Source organism: Stenella coeruleoalba, assembly GCF_951394435.1.
Source record: "Stenella coeruleoalba genome assembly, chromosome: 19".
Lineage (NCBI taxonomy): Eukaryota > Metazoa > Chordata > Mammalia > Artiodactyla > Delphinidae > Stenella > Stenella coeruleoalba.
This window is the reverse complement of record NC_137165.1, coordinates 60,870,440-60,889,596: the sequence shown is the minus strand read 5'-3', so window position 1 is coordinate 60,889,596 and position 19,157 is coordinate 60,870,440. Positions and strand designations below refer to the sequence as shown.

General features: G+C 37.7%; 1 protein-coding gene across 7 annotated transcripts in view; it reads left to right on the top strand.

Annotated features, from left to right (window-relative positions):
• Nucleotides 1-19,157, top strand: part of HELZ (helicase with zinc finger) — a 158,857-nt gene that overhangs the window by 89,697 nt on the left and 50,003 nt on the right. For all 7 annotated transcript variants that reach the window (XM_079904111.1, XM_079904109.1, XM_079904105.1 and 4 more), the window contains 4 exons: nucleotides 4,149-4,353; nucleotides 10,828-10,879; nucleotides 11,670-11,860; nucleotides 13,592-13,799. In XM_079904111.1, coding sequence (XP_079760237.1) covers nucleotides 4,149-4,353; nucleotides 10,828-10,879; nucleotides 11,670-11,860; nucleotides 13,592-13,799 — 656 coding nt within the window. The remainder of the gene's footprint in view (nucleotides 1-4,148; nucleotides 4,354-10,827; nucleotides 10,880-11,669; nucleotides 11,861-13,591; nucleotides 13,800-19,157) is intronic.

Genomic DNA, 19,157 nt, shown 5'->3' with positions numbered 1-19,157 from the left:
ATTCTTCCTGAGGCCATGCTATCAGAATGATCCAGGGCTAATTTTTAACTTGAAGCCAGGCCTACAGGTTGCTTATTTCTTACTACTCAGCTGGAGTGTGTCAAGGCCCTCAAATTAATTTATAAGCTAAGTAAAATACTTTCAGAGAGTCCAGTACATTGTGTAGGGAGAGAAAATCATGTGACCCATAGCTGAACGGGAATGCTGATGATCTGTTATTTGGACAGTTTAATCAGCTCTAACCCAGGAGCTGATAGTTGAGGCTATGGATGTTTATGCTTTACTCTTTCCAGTTTCATTAGAAATTAAATTAATCTCATAATACAGGTAAACCTGGAGGACATAATGTGATTCTTAGGTACTATACTAATGAAGGCGTGAATTCTTTGTATCAATAGTTTGAGTTAATCAGGATGTCTCTCTCCCTTGCTCATTTGATATTTATAAAAAACTAATATGGTATTTCCAAATATTGATCAAGTTTTCAAGGAATGATTACTGTGTTTACTATACCAGTTTAGAAGGCAACCAGTTGTATAATCTTTTTTGTTGTAAAGGATTTTTAAACAATTTTTCTGTTAACCCTAAATGAATGGAGGGAACTTTCCCTTCTCCCACTTGCCAAACAAACAAATATTAATGTAGTAGCTGCTGTTTATTGACAGCTTTCTCTGTGCCAGGTGCTAGGTCAAGTGCTTTGTACACTTCGCCTCGCTCAGTCATCCTAATGACCCGGTAATGTGGGTATTTTATTTGCATTTTAAATGGGCAGCCTGATGTAGAGTTTCAGTTACTGCCCAGGACCACATAGCTACTAAGTGTCTCACTCAGACAGATGTCAGATTGACCTCACCGGGTTACCCTGCCTTTCCGAGGAAGCGAGGCGTGTGCGTGGATAAATCTACGCTGAGTGAGGAGAGGTGATGGGGGAGGGGAGGCGGGGCGTGTTCATGCGTTTTTCCAAACCAGAGAGTTTGGAAGAGATCTCTCTTTGAACCGAATTTCTTCATTAGCGAATTCCACCTGCTCAGTGAGATATAAACCTATTTCACACGTGTAGAGGTGTGTGTATGTGCACAGACACCCTCTCTCTCTATGACCTGAGGACACCAAGTGATTTTTCAATGTTTTATCAGCGATCCTAGAAGCAAGGTTAGCATGAAAATGCAAGCAGACTTTGGGTTCATGCAGTGATTGAACGTAAGGTTTTGTCTTCTGAAAGTAACACTTACGTTCACAACGTAGAGACACACTTGGGTTTTCTAACCAACATTACTAGAAAAAAAATTAACATGTTAACATTTTAGGGAGGCGCTGAGAATTGGTGAAGCCTTTAAATAATCATAGTGGTGAATTCTTCAGTCTGAGTGTTGTTGAAATTCTCAAGTGATCTTCCAGTTATGTGTTCTGAAATGCCTCATAATGCCATGTGTAGTATTTCATTAAAGAATTGAGTTCAAGGACAGTGTGAAATGGTCTTTGAAAGAGCCTTCACAAAGAGAGAAGAAAGGAATATTTTTGCCTTTAAGAATTTTTGAAGGAAAGAATACATTTCTCTGAAAGTTTAAAAGTGAGAAATAAAAGTCTTCTTAGTGATAAAAGTATAATAATAATAATAACACTGTTGGTGCCCTGTTTTACACATGAGGAAACTGAGGTATGAAGAGAGGTTAAATAACTTGCCCAACGCTACAGGGCTGCTGAATGACAGAGCCATGACTGAAGCCCAGGCAGCCTAGTTCTAGGATCCACGTGCTTGACCATTTTGCTATTCCCTTAGGCTATCAAAAGACAAGTGAGATTTAAGATGGAAATTCCAGGTTGCTTTTGGAATTAGTTGAACTTGATTAGCTACTAGCAAGTCTTTAGTGTTGCTTCTGAAACGGTTCCTTTAACTCAAAGGCTGTTTCCTTGAGATCCCTGGGATCTTGTAGATGAAAACTGTCACCAAGCTACCAGCTTCTTGTGACGTGTGAGGTTGTTTAAAGGTTCTGCTTAACTCGATGTTACTTCAGTGCAGTTGAGGTAAGTAAGAGCGTATAGGGACAGGGTATGGAGCTTGAAATAGAGCAAGTTCTAGCATTTTAGTTATGTAAGCTGGAAATGAAAATATGTTATAATAAATAAAAATCAAAAACTGGGCTGTAGTAAAGTCAATCCATTCTCTCCTCATTTTGCTGTGTCTTGAAGTTCACACGAATATAAAATGCCACTCTATGAAATTATTACTTTATCAATTAGACCAAAAAAACTTCCTTTTTAATACAGGATGTAGTAAAATTGTATTGATAAATATTAATACAGTTGAATATTTTGGGGTTCTTTATCAAAAGGGTAGGAAAGTTTTTGGATTTTATATCCTGAGTGCTATGTTGAAGATAGTCTTTCCTTAGCTGTCAGACTATGAGAAAAAAAATTTGATTCCTATGGAAAGGTTCTTAAGAATAAAAATAAAGGGCAGCTTTCAGTGTGCATTTCTTAGCAACACACACTTCCTGTAGCTGAATGAGTGTCTTGTTAGCCTTTACGTCTTATTGTTGGAAATACATATTTAATATTTTATAGCATTTTTACCTTTCCTATTGTTGACATGGAGGCCTGAAATTTTTTCTGGACCCATTTCTTAAACTCATCTTTAAAAAATTAGAAAAGATGGTAGAAAGCATATGTAAGAGAAACATAGTTTGAAATGAAAGTCTGCAGAGTTTTATGAATGTATTAATAACTCCATTCCCATTCATATGCTAACTTTTATAATATAAACCTTTTTATTTATGCTTCTTGAAGCCATCTTGATTACCTGCTGTCCACCTGGACACAAGGATACCAACTGGGGAAGAAACCATATCACATATCTTTTATAGCATAATAAAACATTATTTGAACCTCATACCAAAGATGGGTATGCATATTTATAATAGTCATTCAAAATCCTAAAACTTTTTATATGTTATCTTTTGTAATATATAATATTTCTAATATTTGGAGATCAATTTTCAAAACTTCAGGAGCAACAGTGTACAACTGGATTAATTTTGAATGTATTTTTCTCCTTTAGTATTTATTAATTTGATTAGGAGATAAATAATCATCATTAAAATTAGCATTCCAGGGCTTCCCTGGTGGCGCAGTGGTTAAGAATCCACCTGCCAATGCAGGGGACACGGGTTCGAGCCCTGGTCCAGGAAGATCCCACATGCCGTGGAGCAACTAAGCCCGTGTGCCACAACTACTGAGCCTGCGCTCTAGAGCCCGCGAGCCACAACTACTGAAGCCCGCGTGCCTAGAGCCCGTGCTCCACAACAAGAGAAGCCACCGCAGTGAGAAGCCCGCGCACCGCAACGAGAGAAAGCCCACGAGCAGCAACAAAGACCCCGTGCACCCAAAAATAAATAAATTTATTTAAAAAAAAAAATTAGCATTCCAACTTCCTGTGTTTTTCATAATTTAATTCTTTTAACTTAGTCAATTAATGTTATGAGCTTTGCTGTGACAAGCGTCAGTTAATTAAAAGAAAAATACAGGAATAACTGGTTAATTCTTAAGTTCCTTATGAGAATTACTTACTTTGTTGTTCAGATTTATGTCTGAATTGGCTTTTCTTAGTCACCCACCCAGCACCAGGCTACTTTGGCCCCATAATTCAAGTGTGTGTGTGTGTGTGTGTGTGTGTGTGTGTGTGTGTGTGTGTGTGTGTGTGTGTGTGTGTGTGTGTGTGTGTGTGTGTATAATATATATATGTATACATACAAATGTGTATATGATGAGTATGCCTAGAAGTACAAATCTTTGATAAAATGAGTTATCAATTTTGAAATCCTTGCTTACTGTGTGGATAACAAAATCTGTCATTCCAAATTAGTGTGCATAGTCGAGCACTGACCATGTTACTTTCATTGATCAGCCAGAATTAATGGAGAGCAGAATTTGTATGTTCCACAGTACTAGACATGACTGTAGTTTCAGAACCAAACTTCTGAAGTCTTGTGATCTGGTGGGAAGATTATACCTGAATCATAGATGAATACTGGGCCTAAGGATTTGGGGTTGGGGTGGGGGAATTCGAAATTAATCTTTAGTTGCTTTTAGTCATTTCTGTGATCTCGTCCACTGAAATTATAAACTGATCTTCTAAATCTTTTCTGTAGGAAATTTTGGGAGCGGTTTATTGCCCTGTGTCATGAAAATAATAGCCTACATGGAATCACTTTTGAACAGATCAAAGCTCAGCTAGAGGCTTTAGAACTAAAGAAGACATATGTGTTGAATCCACTGGCACCTGAATTTATCCCCCGGGCTCTGAGAGTGCAGCACACGGGAAATACCAACAGATTGCAGCAGTCACCCCCCAAGGTAAAGCCTGTCAGTGAAATTGAGGAGGTTAAAGAGAGAACAGTGCAGAGACGTCAGAGCTTTCTTGGGCTGCAGGTTACTTTACGTGTTGGAATTGAAGGTTACATTTGATGGCAACCAGTTTCTGCAAGGAACTCGTCCAGTGTGGACATTAATTGAAAATACAGTGTGGTGTTTAGCCATGCTGCTTAATGGCATAAGTCATCCTCAAAAAGTTTTCAAGGGGGCTTCCCTGCGGTCCGTGGGTGAGACTTCACCTTCCAGTGCAGGGGGTGCAGGTTTGATCCCTAGTCGGGGAGCTAAGATCCCACATGCCTCGCAGCCAAAAAAACCAAAACATAAAAAAACAGAAGCAATATATTGTAACAAATTCAATAAAGACTTTAAAAATGGTCCACATCAAAAAAATCTTAAAAAAAAAAAAGTTTTCAGGTACCTGGTTAGGTCTGGTGCCCTTTGTATATTACAACCTCCCGGTCCTCTCTACTGATAGACTTATTTTAGCAAGATGTGAATAAAACAAAGCAGTTTAAAGGACCGCCACACATATTAAAAGCATGCTCTCATAGAATATTATATAGCATGCTTTTACAGCATATTTTTATAAGGAACAATATAATAATAGCACTATTTGTATAAAGAAAATAGCTCTAACCTCTTGTTGGTGACCAATTCAAGTGGTGTTTGACACAGAAAATTTGGCTGACTGCTTGAAGGTTACTTTAATCGACTTTGACCAGTGTTTGTTGCATAAGAAGTAGTCCAGTCATTGGGATGGGATGGGATGGGGGGGAATCAAGGCCCCCATGTCTACTTTTGAACTATAGTTATTTTGGTCAGAAACAGCTGGTTTCTTTGCTAGATTGCCTGAAAAAAAAATGCTTGCACTTACCGTCTAGAAAAGAAAGTTATGAGTGTGGCATGTTTAGTATTTGTTCTGGTTTTGGGGTGTATTTATAGTCATCAGCATGATATTAAACTTATTGACATGAATTAAGAGAGTATGCCAGTTTGGGGCTTCATTTTAAAAATGTAAAGCTTAATGTGCAAGAAATAATTATTGGTTTAATATCTTGAAGAACTTTTAGCTGAGTAAGTATTAAACTGAGACGAGAACTGCTTTCTGTTTTAATGTACTGTTGTCTGAGTTTAATAAAAATGGACCTGATATACAATAATGCTTTAGTTTCTTGGGGTTAAGCAGATTAAGCATTTTGCATAACTGAATCCTCTAGATTTCTAAAGTTTAAACTATTGATAAATTAATAATCAACTTATTTATCAAATAGTTAAGTTTCTTCTGTGTGACAGCTGTTACGGTAGGTAGTAGAGAAGCAAATTAGCCCCAGTGTTCTTGCGGCAGATGGGTAACGGTCAGCGGAAGTACCACTCCACCACAGTGGAGATTTCAGGGTAATTGCACCGAGTGGATGGAGTGAGTGGGAGATTGGGGAGACTGTCAGAAACTAGAACAGAAACTCCTTTAGGGCAGAGATTTTTGCCTGTATTATTTGCTGCTCTAGCCTCTGTGCCTAGAACAACATCTGGCTTATCACAGGTGCTTAGAAGTATTTTTAAGATTAATGAGTGAAGCTTAACAAAGAGCTCATACGAAAAGCAAGAGGTGTGAGAGAGCAGGCTCTCCAGGGAACAGCAAGTAGCTTAAAGTGGGTGAAGAGTGGGAACCCAGTTAGAAACGTTTACATTTTACTGTTTTTTATTTAAATGTTTCAGAGACATTATACCTTTTGCACATTCTTAAATACAATAACTACAATAAACTTTTTACTTAATTGATCAATGTTAGCATCAATTAATGTACCATAGATGCAGCTAGATTCAAGCCATTATATCAAATGTGTACTGACCCTAAGCAAGATCCTGTGATTTGCTTTTTGTTTTTATTTTAAAGGTAAAGAAAATATATGTTGAATCCACTTGCTTTTCCAACACTGTAAACTCCCCGAGACAAAAATCCTATTCTGTATACTTCTTATGGCCTCTAGTGCCTAGCCCCACCCTGCACATAGTGGGTGCTCAGTAAGCACCTGATACGTGAATGATGGCTGTGATGCGTCCAGGAGAGTGCATGGGGCTTCCTTCTTTCAGTAGGAAGGCTGTGTAGTTAAGGACCATAGCAGCCATCTCCCCAGTTTTTCCTTTTTAACTTTTTGGGACGTTTTCTTCACTGATCCAGTAGATATCATCTGTTATTTCATTGTCACTAACACAGAGGTTCACTCAATTGTTTATATACCTGGTTATTTAAAGTTCTTTATATCATATATAATAATAATAATTTTAGGTAACTAAGTTATAGTGAGCCAAAGGTTACTTTTGTCATCATCTCTCCCTTTGCGCCCCAGTACTATATTTTACTTCTATTAAATTGTTCTGAGGATTGAATTTGTACTGGAGTCTTTTTTTATCCAACTTTCTATTGTAGAAAATTTCAAATATATACATAAATAGATGAGTATAATGAATTCCCTATCATCCAGCTTCATTAACTATCAGTTTATCCTTGATCTTATTTCAGCTGTCAGCCCACCACTCTACCACCACATATACGCACTGGAGAATTTTGAAACAAATTCCAGATGTTTTATTTCATATGCTAGAGTCTTTTGATGAAGGGGAATTTACTTGCAAGAAAAGCGTGCTGTTTCTTAAAACAGGATACTAAGCCATATAATTTCCCCCCAAGTTTCCTTAATGTTTAACTTTTAATGCAATTCTGTGCATAAGAAATATTAAAAACTAGTAAGGTTAATGTTAGCCTAAGACTTAAAATCCCAGTAAGATTTAATGTAGATAAAATCATCAGAATGCTGGGTGATGGTTACACGTGCTCCAGGACCTGCTCCCTCAGCACTGTGTCTGGCAGCAAAGCCTACCCCTAGCTCTTCACCAATCAAATGGCTTTATCCTCCTCACTAAGATGTAGGTTCTCTGGTAAGGGTTAGCGAAGGTACAGATATTAGGGGATCCAGGAGCAGGTGGTCCTAGATAAGACTCATTGCCCCACTCTCCAGGCATCGTTTATCTGTAGGAAGGCATCTGTTTCACGGTGCCTACAGAATCAGCACGTAGGAGAACAATTTGCTGGTCTTCAGTCTGCTTTCTCCTGGGCACGTGCTGGGAACAGTGTTCAGAAACTTTGCGAAGATGGGACAGATCCATTTGTACATACTATAAAAACTCTTCAGAGGATAGATAATATTCAGAAATGGGTCCTCTGAGAAGACCACGCATTGTTTTATAGATTTTAGATTGTGAGTTGTTCTTCACTGTCTGTAGCTGCTTATGTTGTGTCTCAGGGTCCAGACATCAGAAGCCGTGTCAGACTTACGTGGCTCAGTAGCCTCAGTGCCCAGCCAGGGGTGGACACATCGTGGGCCCTCATAAACATTTGTTGAATGAATAAATGGAAAATGAAAGAATGAGTGAATGAAACAATAAATACTTGAATGAATAAACGGTTGAGTAAAAAAAATGGTCCTCAAAAAACAGATGATGTGAACTACATTTGCTTATAAGCTTTCTACCAAAGGTATACATACTTCCTGAAGGTTTATTAGCAGAAGTTTGGAATTATCATTATGGAATGACTTTTCTACATAGTTAGCTCTAGCTTACTGCTGCATTGTTATTTAGTTATATGCTGCCAAACACTGTATATTTTGTATAGACCAAGCACACTTATTGCTCTACAGTTGCATGGGAAGTCTAAATATGCTAGAGGAGTTTTCCCATATTGAACTGTAACAGGGTGCTGAATTATGCTTGCAGATACGCCACTATCTTTTTGTGAGAGGCCCCAACTTGCTTTTTTCCCCCCATTCGTTCAACAGTATTCATTGAGCCAGGCGATGTTCTAAGCTCAGGGAATCAATAGTGACCTAAACAGATAACGTCCTAGGTATTTAGGTCCTTCCCAAGTTTCTTTTTCACTTGGTTTATCACACAGCACCCAGAGTGCTGATGTATATTGTCTGGCATGCTTCCAGCTTTACAGTGCAGGATCAATCCAGGCTATGGTTATTCTTTGTATTGATTTCCGATTGCTGTTGTAACAAATTAGCACAAGCCTAGTGACTTGAAATGACACCCATTTATTATCTCACATTCCTTTGAGTCAGATGTCCAGGTTTTTGTTGGTTTCTTGGCTCCAGGTCTCACAAGACCAGGATCAAGGTGTTGGTCGAATGGGCTCTTATCTGGAGGCTCTGGGAAGGATCTGCTTCTAAGGTCATGCAGGTTGTTGGCAGAATCCAGTCCTTGTGGTTGTAAGGACTGAGGTCCCTGTTTCCTTGCTGGCTGTCAGCTGGGAGCCATTCTTAGCTCTGGAGGCTTCTTTCCAGTTCTCGCATGTGGCTCTGCCTCTCAGAGCTGTCAACAGTGCATTGAAGCCTTCTCTCTCTTGGCATCTCTGACTTCCCCTTCTACCACTTGTATCTCTTCCTTGCTTTTCTTCCACATCTCTTTGACTCAGCTGGAGAGGTGTCTCTGCTTTTAGGGCTCATGTGATTAGATTGGATCGCCCCAGATAATCCAGGATAATCCTCCTATTTTAAGTCTTTAGTTACATCTGCAGAGCCCCTTTTGCCACATGACATGACAGCTCATGGGTTCCAGGGAGTAGGGTGTGTATGTCTTTGGGGGGCCTGTTGTGCCTTCCACACTGACCCAGTGACAGCGATTTCTCCACCTGACACACAGCCGCCCCTGGTTGACAAGTCCTCAGAGGCTGAGAAATCTGAATGGTTTATTAGCCTCTTGGACCGGTCTTATCTCTGCTGTGTCACTGCTCTCCTTTCTTCTGTCAGCGTGTCTGCCTCTGGCTGCTCTTGTGGTCACTTCTCATTGCTTACGCCTCTCATCTTCCACCTGTTGCTGCCGTCCCTGCTGTGTGCCATTTTCTCCTTTCCTCTGCCTGCTTTTCTTTTCACTTCTCTATTCCTCAGAAGCTTGTTTTTTGTTTTTTTTTTTTTTAATAGCTAACGACAGTCACTGTGAACATTCTCTTCTGGTTAAAGGAGCAACTCTGATTCTTTCTTGACTATTTTTTTTCTGACATTTTAAGAGTTGGAGCTTAGCTGCCCTTGCCTACCCGTCGCTAACCAGCTGACCATAAGCCTTTGATGTTTAGTGCTAACCTGAATATTTAAAGTTGCTGGCGGATAGGGAGATAAGTGAAGCATCACTGTACCTTTGCTTTGGTCAAGAACAAATTCTTCTTCTTGCTATAGGCATTATCCCCCCACTTAAGCTTTCAGATATAATGTACAAATAAAAAATTTACGTGGTGGAAGGGTAAGTTGTATAATGTGCTACTTGTGTTGTGTAATGGCTTTGTGTGTTACATTTAGCCAATGAAAAGAGAAAAAAAATTTTTTTAGTCTAGAAACTCAGAACCATATGTTTCCTCACATATTTCTGCCCCAAAGTCATCATTTTTAATGGTAGACTAGCATGCCATTGTATGAATCTGCCCTTGCTTATTTAATAAATTTTCTACTGATGGACATTTAGGTTCCTGGAAGTGCAATTATTGGGTTAAAGCATATGTACATTTCTGATGCTTTTGACATCCACATTGCTTTCTAGAAAATTCGTACATTCTCTTAAGCAGATTATGACACTGTGCATTTTCCTGTTCCTTCAGTAAATTTTACAGTTTGATGCCATGAATCATACTCAAAATATCATAAACCCCAAAGCATATTTACATTCATATTATTATTTTAAAGGTTCTCATCCTCAAGAGTTGAAGATTGATATTTTTCCCTTGAAAACGGCATTTACACTTCACCATTTAATTCATAGAAAATTTATAGAGAAGCTGCAAAGGAATAGAATTTAGGTTTCAGTCATATTGATGCATATTTCTTTTTATAAAAACATTAATTTAAAAAGAAAAAAGAATTTTAGATATCCTTAATTTGATGTTGAGGAAACTTGAGGCCTAGCACCATGACTTAATGTTTTTATTTTATTTATTTTTGGCTGTGTTGGGTCTTCGTTGCTGCGCACAGGCTTTCTCTAGTTGAGGCAAGCGGGGACTACTCTTCATTGTGGTGTGCGGGCTTCTCATTGCGGTGGCTTCTCGTTGCGGAGGACAGGCTCTAGGCACACAGGCTTCAGTAGTTGCGGTGCGTGGGCTTAGTACTTGTGGTGCATGGGCTTAGTTGCTCTGCGGCAGGTGGGATCTTCCCAGACCAGGGATCGAACCCATGTCCCTTGCATTGGCAGGCAGATTCTAAGCCACTGCACCACCAGGGGAGTCCCTGACTTAATGTTTAAAAAGAAGGTTGGCTCAAAGGCCTCTAACGGTTATTAATTACAGACTCACAGTCTTTACATTTTAATTGTTGCTATATACATTTATTTTGCATGGAATGAGGAAAATGGTTTTTGTTCTTTAATATTAGGTGTGTTTAAATTATTATACATTTGTGTTTTTCTGTAAAGGGGAAAAGCCTCCATCATATCCAGAATGATCATTTCCAGAATGATGGAATTGGTAAGTGGAAAAATTAGCCCTATGAAAGCTTGCTTTTATGATGTAAGACGTTTATTCCAAATTTTGTCATTTAGAAAGAGGAGGATGGAGAGGGACACACACACACACACACACACACACACACACACACACACACACACTGACACTTTGGAGCTCATGTAACTCTTTTATTCAACACATCTGTTCTTGTGAATGCTTTGATATGTCATTTCTGAAAAGAGGTGATTTTGTAGGTACCAAGGTACATATATATAGAAGTTTTGAGGATGAACATTTAAGCCTCCTATGCAACATAAGTTTTTGGAACATATTTATATCCTACAAATGTTGGGTATACAAATTTTCAAGATAAAGTTTATTTAAGTGATTTAAAATGTTGCAGAATTATGCTCTTAAAACAATAACTGCTTAACTGTTTTGTATGTGGCTGTGCTACAGTTGCAACTCAAAACTTTATTCTGAAGAATTGTTTACGTTTTCTAGTCTCAGAAGAATGTTTACTGTATGGTTTTCTCTCTTGAAGGACACATCTCCAGCTCCTTGCAAGACATTTAAAATTATGCTAGTTTTTACAAGGAATACTTTGTATATCTCAAGCTAATTTTAGGGAATATGGTAAAGTGATTGTTTTTTTAATATGCTCTACTCTTTCACACTGATAACTCTTTGAATATAAGATACCTTATGGCAAAGCTGGGGAATGTGTTTTGCTGTTGGATGATTTTAATTATTTTTGTCTACGTGAATATGTACAGCTATTGAGTGCATCCTTTCTCTATTTGTTTTTCAGTTCAGCCCAATCCTTCTGTGCTTATTGGCAACCCTATTAGAGCATATACCCCTCCACCTCCTCTTGGACCTCACCCAAATTTGGGGAAATCTCCAAGCCCTGTTCAAAGAATAGATCCTCACACTGGGACAAGTATTCTTTATGTACCTGCTGTCTATGGAGGGAATGTAGTTATGTCCGTGCCTTTACCTGTAAGTAGATGTTTAAGATACTCTCTGTTGAATGAATAAGATAAAATAGGCTTCAGTAAATTAGTGACTATCCCAAATAGTGTTCTACTAATCTGTCTCTCTCTTTTCTTTTTTTTTTTTTGGTTTTCAATGTCTGTAAGCTTCTTTCATTCAAAGCAGCTCTTATGACCAAAGAAATGTGAATTGTTGCTTAAAATTTGTTACTATTTTGTCAGTGGCTATGAAGAAATCTGTAAATTGGGTGTTTTGATTGAAAAGCCTTTGTATTGTCTTAAGTATTTTTACTGGGGAAAATTGGGCCAAAAGTTAACAGAGCTAGTAAATTGGACTCTTGTTTTGTAAAGTGATGTTTTATTTTATCTTTTGCTTTTTCATTCTTATATAATTCACTAACCCTAAGAAATACAGTTCTTTGGAGGAGGCAAAAAGGTTTGGATTAGCCTAGCTCCCTTGGATCTAAATTTATCTGAGAAATTCCACACCTTATGAAATCCTACTGGCACTTAAAAACATCATTAAATCATTTCTAAGACTATAGATTTTTAGAGGGCTTCCATCTTATGTTAAAACTCATTTTTCTTTTCTTTAAGATTTTTGAGTATTTTGGTAATTAAAAAAATTTGCTGTTTACTAATATTTCCAAATTCAGGAATTTTAGCCTAGAAAATATTTCTTCATTTAAGATAAGTACTGTAGCTTCAGGTGGAGGTGATCATTGTCAAGGATCTTTGGCACCCCTGCCTACACCCCCAAAATGCAAAAACGCCTAGCTGCCAACATTTTCCAGCCATGTTGGTCATGGTGGTTCACAATCCCGGCAGCCAGTGAGAATAACTGTCAATAAGAAATATGTCATTTATGTCGACTCCCCATAGACTTTCCATTTTAGCTGAGTTATTTCTTCCCAGACAGCCTGGCAACATTATACATCATCTGCTTTAAATAGTAAGTCCCTTGGGATTTATATTTCATTTTACTAGGTCAAAGAGACTTTTAAAGATTTCTAAGAGTCTGAATTTAACAGTTGTATTATAATAAAATAATAGGGGTGGTAGCTCAGATGTCATTGTGTTTATTCATTTTATATTAATATGCAGAGATTATATATTTTGACACACCTAAAGAAATTTTCTGTTTCTGTGGTTTAATTAATCAGAAGCATTAATTAAATTAATGACCTGTTTGAATTTTGCCTACAGTAAATGAACATTAAATGATTTGGTTATTCATATAAAATAGTAATACATATTTTTTGAGTTGAGACTCCTTAGACCGAATTTTTTCTTAAATTTTTTCCCTGTTCTCTTATTCAAGTTTATTAAACTGTATATCTATGCAGTTATGACTTTAAAATACAGTTTTCATGGTAATCAGTGACATACGTGCATTCATACTGAGGGAAATTGATTCAAGACTATAAAACGATTTGATGCCTCAAGGAATAATTACCAATTTTAAGTCCTGGATTTCTTCCTAACCTAGTGTGTAAGGGAAGTGGTCAGTTTTCCCTTACATACTAAAGATTCAAGGAGCTTTTTTTTTTTTTTTTTGCCAGTTGAGATATAGCAGTCATTCTACCAGTTGGTACTATTAGCATTCATTTTGTAGTTATTCATTTTGATAAAATTAACATCTCTGTGTGTGTTTGCTCTTTCCTAATTAATAGCACTATAGCAGTTTGCCTTTCAAAATGTACTGAAAGCAATTATTTTATTTCTTATAATAACCTAGGTACCATGGACAGGATACCAGGGTAGGTTTGCAGTTGATCCTCGAATCATTACACACCAGGCAGCCATGGCCTACAATATGAACCTCTTACAGACACATGGGCGGGGGTCTCCTATACCTTATGGCCTTGGGCATCACCCACCTGTCAGCATAGGGCAGACGCAAAGCCAGCATCAGGAGAAGGACCAACATGAGCAGAGTCGAAACGGTGAGTTGCTGCTGTTCTCGTGCCCCTAAACTGACGACGCGCCAGGTTGTGAGTTGCTGTGCTGTTCTCGTGCTCCTAGACTGACGACATGCCAGGTTGTATCAACGCATAAGTTTCCTTTAACAGTGCGAGTGTTAACTCGTTCATAGATTATAAGCCTTTTCGAGGAGGAATCTGATGTAAAAACTGTGGATCCTCTCTCCAGAAGATACAGATATGTGCACAGATACAAAACTTAGATGTAACCTACCACTTACGATTGATGGTGTCAATTTCCTGGAAAAATGTTAATATTTAGATTTTTTTTAAATGGTAGTCATTTAAGATTGAGACAGAAAACCCTCTCCTGTTAAACATTTTTGTTGACCCAAAATATTTTTGTAGCATACTAAACATTAATGGTACTGTGGCAATAGTTTATTTAAAGAAGTTATTTCTTATGCAAATCGTAGTCTCTTGTCTACTAGAATTATAAATAAGGAAAAATTGCCCTGTGTAATTTTTAAAGTCAGGTTTATCGAGGTATAATTTATATAGAGTAAAATCCACCCTTTTAGAATGTAGTTTGATGTGTTTTGACAAATACACAGAGCTGTTCACCACCACCAGTATCAAGATTCAGGGTGTTTACATTTCAGACAACTCCCTCCTGTCCCTTTGCAGTCACTTTCCTCCTCCAGCCCCAGCCCTGGGCAACCACTGATCTGACTTTTGTGCCTATACCTTGGTCTTTTCTCTAGTTTGTCATATAAATGGAATCATAGTGTCTGGCTTCATTCACTTAGCTTAATGCTTTTGAGATTTATTTGTGTTGTCTGTGTCAGTTGTTTGTTCCTTTTTGCTGTTGATTAGTATTCCCTTATATGGATGAACCACAGTGTTTCTTATCTCTCCATCAGTTGTTTTTATCTATCCTTAATTATTTCTGATTTTTGGCTCTTATGAGTAAAGCTGCTGTGAACATACGTATTGAAGATATTTTCATTTCTCTTGGGTAAATACCCAGGACTGAGCTTGTTGAGCACATTCGTTAACTTTATAAGAAACTGCCGTACTGTTTTCCAAAGCGGCCAAACCATTCTTCGTTTCTGGTACGTGTGAGATTTCCAGTTGCTCCACATTCTCGTTAGTACTTGGTATTGTCAGTCTTGTTAATTTTACCCTTGCTTGTGGGTATCTGATAGTATCTGATTGTTGTATTAATTTGCATGTTCCTAATGACTAATGATGTTGAGTATCTTTTCATTGGGCTTATTTGCCACCTGTATATCTTTGATGAAGTGTCTATTTGTATCTTTTGTCCACTTTTTTATTGGTTTGTCTTACGAAGTTATAAGAGTTCTGTATACATTCTGAATACAAATCTTTAATTAGATATATGTTTTGAAAATATTTTCTCCCAGGATATGGCTTGCCTTTTGATTTTCTCAACAGTATCTTTCAAAGAATAAAAGTTTACCTTTTTGATGAAGTCCAGTTTATCCAATTTTTTCTTCTTTGGGTCATGTTTTTGGTGTTACATCAAATTTTTTTTGCCTAATCCAAGATCACAAAGATCTTCCGTGTTTTTTTCTAGACGTTTCATAGTCTTAGCTCTTATATTAGGTCTCCTTTGAGTTAATTTTTATATGTGGTGTGAGGTAAGAATTGAAGGGTTTTTTTGTTCTCATTTTGTTTTGTTTTTACATATATGTATGCTCAGTTGTTCTAACACCGTTTGTTGAAAATACTCTCCTTCCTCCATTAAGATGACTTGGTATCTTTGTTGAAAATCAGTTTACTGCCTATGTGAAGTCTCTGTCATCTTCTATTGATGCATATGTTTGTTCATGCCAAATATACTGTCTTGATTACTGTAGCTTCATAAAAGCCTTCAAATCAGGTAGTATGAGTCCTCCAACTTTGTTTTTCTTTTCCAAAATTGTGTATTCCAGGTCCTTTGCATTTCCACATACATTTTAGAATCAGCTCGTGAGTTTCTACAAAAAAAAGCCTGCTGGGATTTTGTTTGGGATTGTGTGGAATCTGTAGGTCAATTTGGGGGAGAGCTGACATCTTAATATTTAGTCTTCTGTTATATGCACGCGGTGTCTCTCTCTTCTTTAAGGTCTTTACTTTCAGCCTTTTAAAAAAAAGAGTTTTTAGAATACAACTCTTGCACTTATTTTGTTAAGGCAAAAGCTTAGATTAATAGAGGTATCTTAGTGTTAGAATTTTCCTCCTCAGTAGTGTATCCCACAAAATTCCAGTGTTCTATTTTTATTTCATTCAGTTCAGTACACTTTCTAGTTTCTCTTAAAATTAGATCCATGGATTATTTAGAAAGGTGAGTTTGGGTGAGTTATTGGGGATTTTCTAAGAATTTTTCTGTTAACTGATTCCTAGTTTTAATTCCATTGTGGTAAGGGAACATATTTTGCATGACTTGAATCCTTTTGAATTGATTGAGATTTCTTTTATGGCTCAGGATATGGTGTATCTTTATAAATGTTCCATGTACATTTGAGAAGAATGGAGTGCTCTAGTGCTATAGGTCAAGTTGGTTGATACGATTATTCAAGTCTACTTTATCTTTGCTGATTTTCTGTCTACGTTGAAAAAAAAAGAATATTGAATTCTCCAAATATAATTGGTATTTATCTATTTTTCCTTTAAGTTTTAAAATTTAATTTATTTTTTATACAGCAGGTTCTTATTAGTCATCAATTTTATACGCATCAGTGTATACATGTCAATCCCAATCACCCAATTCATCACACCACCATCCCCCACTGCCACTTTCCCCCCTTGGTGTCCATACATTTGTTCTCTGCATCTGTGTCTCTATTTCTGCCCTGCAAACCGGTTCATCTGTACCATTTTGCTACATTCCACATATATGCGTTAATGTACGATATTTGTTTTTCTCTTTCTGACTTATTTCACTCTTTATGACAGTCTCAAGATCCATCCACGTCTCTACCAATGACGCAATTTCATTCCTTTTTATGGTTGAGTAATTCCATTGCATACATGTACTACATCTTCATCCATTCGTCTGTCGATGGGCATTTAGGTTGCTTCCATGACCTGGCTATTGTTAATAGTGCTGCAGTGAAGATTGTGCTGCATGTGTCTTTTTGTATTATGGTTTTCTCTGCGTATATTATGCTCAGTAGTGGGATTGCTGGGTCATATGGTAATTCTATTTTTAGTTGGTTTTGTTTTTTTTTGGCGATACGCGGGCCTCTCACTGCTGTGGCCACTCCCGTTGCGGAGCACAGGCTCCGGATGCGCAGGCTCAGTGGCCATGGCTCATGGGCCCAGCCGCTCCGTGGCATGTGGGATCTTCCCTGACTGGGGCACGAACCCGTGTCCCCTGCATCGGCAGGTGGACTCTCAACCACTGTGCCACCAGGGAAGCCCTATTTTTAGTTTTTTAAGGAACCTCCATACTGTTCTCCATAGTGGCTGTATCAATTTGCATTCCCACCAACAGTGCAAGAGGGTTCCCTTTTCTCCACACCCTCTCCAGCATTTGTGGTTTGTAGATTTTCTGATGAGGCCCATTCTAACCGGTGTGAGGTGATACCTCATTGTAGTTTTGACTTGCATTTCTCTAATAATTAGTGATGTTGAGCAGCTTTTCATGTGCTTCTTGGCCATCTGTATGTCTTCTTTGGAGAAATGTCTATTTAGGTCTTCTGCCCATTTCTTGATTGGATTGTTTGTTTTTTTAATATTGAGCTGCATGAGCTGTTTATATGTTTTGGAGATTAATCCTTTGTCTGTTGATTCCTTTGCAAGTATTTTCTCCCATTCTGAGGGTTGTCTTTTCGTCTTGTTTGTAGTTTCCTTTGCTGTTCAAAAGCTTTTAAGTTTCATTAGGTCCCATTTTTTAATTTTTGTTTTTATTTCCATTACTCTAGGAGGTAGATCTCAAAAAGATCTTGCTGTGATTTATGTCAAAGAGTGTTCTGCCTATATTTTCCTCTAAGAGTTTTATAGTGTCTGGTCTTACATTTAGGTCTCTAATCCATTTTGAGTTAATTTTTGTGTATGGTGTCAGGGAGTGTTCTAATTTCATTCTTTTACATGTAGCTGTCCAGTTTTCCCAGCACCACTTATTGAAGAGACTGTCTTTTCTCCATTGTATATCCTTGCCTCCTTTGTCATAGATTAGTTGACCACAGGTGCATGGGTTTATCTCTGGGCTTCCTATCCTGTTCCATTGATCTATATTTCTGGTTTTGTGCCAGTACCATACTGTCTTGATTACTGTAGCTTTGTAGTATAGTCTGAAGTCAGGGAGTCTGATTCCTCCAGCTCCGTTTTTTTACCTCAAGACTGCTTTGGCTATTCAGGGTCTTTTGTGTCTCCCTACAAATTTTAAGACTTTTTGTTCTAGTTCTGTAAAAAATGCCACTGGTAATTTGATAGGGATTGCATTGAATCTGTAGATTGCTTTGGGTAGTATAGTCATTTTTACAGTATGGATTCTTCCAACCCAAGAACATGGTATACCTCTCCATCTGTTTGTGTCATCTTTGATTTCTTTCATCAGTGTCTTACAGTTTTCTGAGTACAGGTCTTTTACCTCCTTAGGTAGGTTTATTCCTAGGTATTTTGTTCTTTTTATTTCAGTGGTGAATGGGATTGTTCCCTTAATTTCTCTTTCTGATCTTTCGTTGTTAGTGTATAGGAATGCAAGCAATTTCTGTGCATTAATTTTGTATCCTGCAACTTTACCGAATTCATTGATTAGCTCTAGTAGTTTTCTGGTGGCATCTTTAGGATTCTCTGTATAGTATCACGTCATCTGCAAACAGTGACAGTTTTACTTCTTCTTTTGCAATTTGTATTCCTTTTATTTCTTTTTCTTCTCTGATTGCCGTGGCTAGCACTTCCGAAACGATGTTGAATAATACTGGCGAGGATGGACATCCTTGTCATGTTCATTATCTTAGAGGAAATGCTTTCAGTTTTTCACCATTGAGAATGATGTTTGCTGTGGGTTTGTCGTATATGGCCTTTATTATGTTGAGGTAGGTTTCCTCTCTGCCCACTTTCTGGAGAGTTTTTATCATAAATATGTGTTGAATTTTGTCAAAAGCTTTTTCTGCATCTATTGAGATGATCATATGTTTTTTATTCAGTTTGTTAATATGGTGTATCACATTGGTTGATTTGTGTGTACTGAAGAATCCTTGCATCCTTGGGATAAATCCCACTTGATCATGGTGTATGATCCTTTTAATGTGTTGTTGGATTCTGTTTGCTAATATTTTGTTGAGGATTTTTGCATCTGTATTCATCAGTGATATTGGTCTGTAATTTCCTTCTCCTGTAGTATCTCTGTCTGGTTTTGGTATCAGGATG